Below are 5,000 nucleotides of genomic sequence, written 5' to 3' on the forward strand. Positions count from 1 at the left end.
CTTGTCAAGCTCAATACTGGGTGGCTTTAATTTGGTTTATACGAAAACATTTATGCGTGCAATAGAGGATCTATTACATTGAGATACTAATGATATTCTGAATTATTTAATAATTTAAAAACAACAATCTAACTAGAGTGTAATAAGTTATACTTCATGTTATGATTATTAAATATGCTTATATAAGTGGGTCATCATGCCAAAGGCATTGTGGTCAAGCGGCATAGCTGGGCGTTGGCTCTTCAATCGTTATATCGTGGACCACGGTGCACATAGCAATGTGCACCCTGGTCCAAAACGACGCCGTTTAAATGTTAGTGGACGCGGACGCGAATGACTCCAGAGAATTCATTATCTAAATACACATAATCATTATCTAGAATACACAGAACGTTTGCCTAGAATACACAAAATGTTTGCCTAGAATACACAGAATATTGACACAAAATACACAGAACTCATACTCCTAACATTCGAATGCACAAACACATCATAACCTGTGTTAATAACATGAATACACAGGATATTGACACAAAATACACAGAACTCATCCTTCTAAACATTCGAATGCACAAACACATCACCACATGTGTTACTAACATGAATACACAAAACGATTGCTTAGAATACACAGAATGATTGCCTGGAATACACAGAACGATTACCTAGAATACACAGAATATTAACATAAATACAGAGACCGACCGAAACGGAAAACGTGATTTCCAAAAAAGTGAACGGTTAATTTACAAGCTCAAAAGGACGTCGTTTACGTACGCGATGCACAGTATAATTTGCCTTGGCTCTTTGTCAACCTTCAGTAGATTGAGAATGTATATTCTTTTATTTACTTGGACTTGATTAGCCACTACCCGGACATGTTCTATTAGGGTTCAGAAAAAATCGAGTACTAAAAAATACCCAACCAATGTCATCCCTAATTATCATATACTATGAATTATGGAGTAAACAGAAAGGAACAGTGAAAGATTGTGGTTGGAATATAATTTTCAGAAAGACAAAGGTTCCTACTTTCAAAAATCCCGGTGGAGTGAAGGTGAAATTATCCAAATTGAAACCCCAGGATGCTGACATTGAAGATAAGCAGAGGCCCCCCCAGGGTTAACCACAACACACAACCCCAACCAAAACTCACTTGCTTTCTCTCTTGAACCTCCATTTTCTTGCAATGGAGAGAGTAGCAACACTCTCCTCATCAGTGTCCGCCCTTGGGTTTTCTTCATCTGCAGGGACGACTCAGCGCAAGAAAACCTTTGCAACAAGGTACTGTTCAATTTTGCTCCATAAATCTCTCCCAGTATGCTTATTTTCTCTCTCTCTCTCTCTCTCTCTCTTCCCATTTGGGTAACTAGTTGCAGCATCACAATTTTACTGTATTTTGAGATTGAAAGTTTGATACATTTTTGTGGTTTTTTGTGCCAAGGATTGAGTCTTTGATTGTTATTAATATTATTTTGTTGAGACTGTTGAAATATAGCAGAAGAATTGGGCTATGTTTATGGCACCTTGCTGCATTTTTCTGGATGGGAATGTTCGCTAAGGAAAATAAATGTTTTGGAGATTCTATTCTAATCCTTGAAGGGTTGGGGATAGACAATTGGCTAGTTGTTAAACAGTGGAATGCCTGAATTTGACTGTTGCAGGGTTTTGCATTTGATTATTGATCATTTTTTCCAATTTGTTATGTAATACTAAACGGGAAACAATTGAATTCTGAAATTGTTGTTAGAAATTTGTATGTCCACATTAGCAAGAAAAAAGGCCATAAACTATTTAATATTTTGGGGAAGAGCTTGTAAATGCCAACTACTTGTACAGTTCATGACATTATGCCTCTTGCTTAATGGACTTCTATCGTTGCATTGCACCATAGAAATATAGAATATTATGGATATTCTTATTTTTCTCATCTCTCCAGCTTTGATTTGCTTAATGAAGCATGAACCTTATTATTGTTCATAATTGTTATATATCTGACAATGTCTTATTATTGTTCCATGTCAGCAACCTAAGGTCTAATTTCATTGGTGATGCTAGTGGAATCCGTTTCACTAATCTCACCATTGGTCGCAACCGCTTTGTAAGGAAAACAGTGGAATGCAAGGAATCAAGAATTGGTAAGCAACCAATTCCAGTGCCTTCCAATGTGACAATCAACATGGAAGGACAAGATTTCAAAGTTAAAGGTCCTCTAGGAGAGTTGGCTATTACTTATCCACGAGAGGTAAAGCTAGAGAAGGAGGAATCAGGAGTGCTTAGGGTCAGAAAGGCTGTGGAGACGAGACGGGCTAATGAGATGCATGGTTTATTCAGGTATCAACCACTTTCATTGCATCTTTCTTATTATTTATTGGTTTTATTGCTAACTCTCTGAGCAGCAGATGTTATTAACATTTTATATATTTTGACTATTTAAAGTAAACGTTCAAAAAGTAAACTTTTTGGGTTCAATTTTACAGTAAATGTCTGGACAGTAGCTAGTGTGTGTATGTTCAGGTAGAGAACCAGGATCAGGAGTTCTTAAATGATTTATAGTTTGCATTATAGATTTCCAATAATCTGTGAAGTGTGAACCCCAGGCATTATCACATCATAGAGATTTTTATTTTATTTTATTTTTTCCCAGATCTAGGAACCATTTCTTGTCAGTTGAAGTGTGGTGCATTTATAAATATATTTTTATTCCAGTAGCTGAAAGGTTAGAAATAGGACCAGCCGAAAGTTTTTCTCCAGCAAGTTTAACCTAAAACCTACCTGGTTCTTGAATCTATACAGAAGCAGGTACTCATAAGGTGAAATGTCCCAGTCATTTTGTTTATCCTCCATCAGGTTTGAATTCAAAAGCTATCTCTTATCTTGAATTTGAACCGAGTATGACACTGGTAAGATGATAATTTTCAGGATTTTAGTCTTGGTTTATACTGAAAATCAAGGGACCGGGATAAGAAGTCTATTGGCTGTGAATTCTGAGCATAGCATTTGACTTTAGTTACAATTTTGGTGCTTTATGATAAGTATCTGACACTGAAAATTCTGAAAGGACCCAAGTGGAGCATATAAATTAAAGCGAAAGTGAAATTAGTTTTTAAAGTTTCAAGTAGGTAAACTGGCAGATCTGATTATGTATGTTGGTACTTGAAAGCTATAATCAGTAGCCACTTGAACACAATTTAGAAACTGCTCCATGAATCACTACTTAGTTGAACAACTTAGTCCTATAAATTGCTAGCACAAAATGGTCGATTCTGAATTCAACTCCCTAATGTCCTAATGATACTGATATATGATTATATTCTGTTATGTCAAGATTGTCCTTGCACCCAACAATGGGGTTTGTCCTTTCATTCTTTCCAAGCTCTCCAAAAAGCAAAAATAAAAAACCAGAAAACTGGCTGTTTATGCCGTGGGTTTGGCAACATTAGTACTTGAGTTGTTAATTTGAGCAATTCGATAACTTGTTTCTATTTTTATGTTTTCATTTTAAGATTCTGTGAAACAAAAAAAAAAAGGTGTTTGTTATGTTTTCAAACCCCATTGACTAACCCTACATGGCTTTTACTTTGATCCCACCCCCTACTCCCATATATGCAGGCAACTTCTTTTAATTGATCCACATCAACCTCTATTTGACCCACCAAACCCTACACACTTTTCCCATGTGCCCCCCTCTCTCCGTTGACTCTACCTATCTCACCCCAAAATCTTTTTACCTTACCCATATTCCACTCTATCCAAACTTGACTATCATCCCACCTATCGTCCTATCCTCATGTATGCCATCTGCTCTCTCAGTATGCCCCCATCCAATTCTCACCTTTGATCCATCCATCCTACTAACCTTTCATCTAATATTATCTTTTCCAATTTATCCGTTCCTTTTATCATTTACAATAAAAATGTAAAACTAAACATATTATGCTATAGTTTCTTTTTGAACAAGGTTCAAAATTTAAGAAAAAAGAACCCCAAAAAAAAAAAAGAGTATCGAAATGGCCAATACAAATTAGGCAGAGTATTACATGCCATGAGTTAAGCCCAAAAAAATAACTGGTAATTCAACTCACACAGTTGTATCTATCAATAGATCATCCCACTAAGAGGCTTGACCCAAAAGTGATAAATCACAATTGACAACTAAGGATCAGCTTCAGATGAGGATAAGTGTCATCCTTGTATAGTGGCAAAATTAATGATATTGGTTGACCCCAACTCATCTTGATCTTTAGGCTTAGATGGAGCACTATATAAAGGAGGCAGTTCTTTATTATAAGGTGTATCAGTATTTACACGCATTATTGAGGGCAACATGAGTCAATTTATGTGCCACGTACACTATTCTTCTTTGGTATGGATTTGGCCTGCACTATAAACCATATTTGTAAATAAACCCCACATTGCTTCTGAGATAATTATTGCTCATTGTGGATCTATAGTTTGGATACGTTTGTTTTCTTTTCGAGTCACTTATAGAATCAGATAAGAAAACATGTAGAAACAAAGGCTAGAAAGCAGCATCCTTAACCCCTTGTCTAATGAAACTTATGCTTTCTGATTGCTACATCTAAAAGCTAGCATCTCAAAATCATGCCATCATAAATAAATCAATTGATTTCGTAAACATGGTGTGTCCAATAGTTCATGGTTGTAATGGTATGGAGTGCCCAAATATTTAGGGCTCATCCCGACTTTGTTAATGACAGTCTTCCACTTTCCATTGCCAGGACCCTCACCGACAACATGATTGTAGGCGTATCCAAGGGGTTTGACAAGAAACTGCAGTTGGTTGGTGTAGGGTACCGTGCGGTGGTTGAAGGCAAAGATATAGTTCTTAATCTCGGATTCTCTCATCCGGTTCGGATGGCAATCCCTGATGGCTTGCAGGTTAAGGTTGAAGAGAACACTAGAATCACGGTGAGTGGATACGATAAATCTGCCATCGGTCAGTTTGCTGCCTCGATTAGGAAATGGAGGCCTCCGGA

At 36.8% G+C, this 5,000-nt stretch overlaps 1 protein-coding gene across 1 annotated transcript in view; it reads left to right on the top strand.

The window, feature by feature from the left end:
• Positions 1-1,115: 1,115 nt before the first annotated feature.
• Positions 1,116-5,000, top strand: part of LOC116017443 (50S ribosomal protein L6, chloroplastic) — a 4,093-nt gene continuing 208 nt past the window's right edge. Inside the window, exons 1-3 of the mRNA XM_031258029.1 lie at positions 1,116-1,284; positions 2,026-2,334; positions 4,743-5,000. The exon at positions 4,743-5,000 is cut by the window's right edge and continues 208 nt beyond it. Of these exons, the coding sequence (XP_031113889.1) occupies positions 1,190-1,284; positions 2,026-2,334; positions 4,743-5,000 (662 nt within the window). The 5' untranslated portion in view covers positions 1,116-1,189. The remainder of the gene's footprint in view (positions 1,285-2,025; positions 2,335-4,742) is intronic.

Source organism: Ipomoea triloba, chromosome 4 (genome assembly GCF_003576645.1).
Source record: "Ipomoea triloba cultivar NCNSP0323 chromosome 4, ASM357664v1".
NCBI classification, from domain to species: Eukaryota; Viridiplantae; Streptophyta; class Magnoliopsida; order Solanales; family Convolvulaceae; genus Ipomoea; species Ipomoea triloba.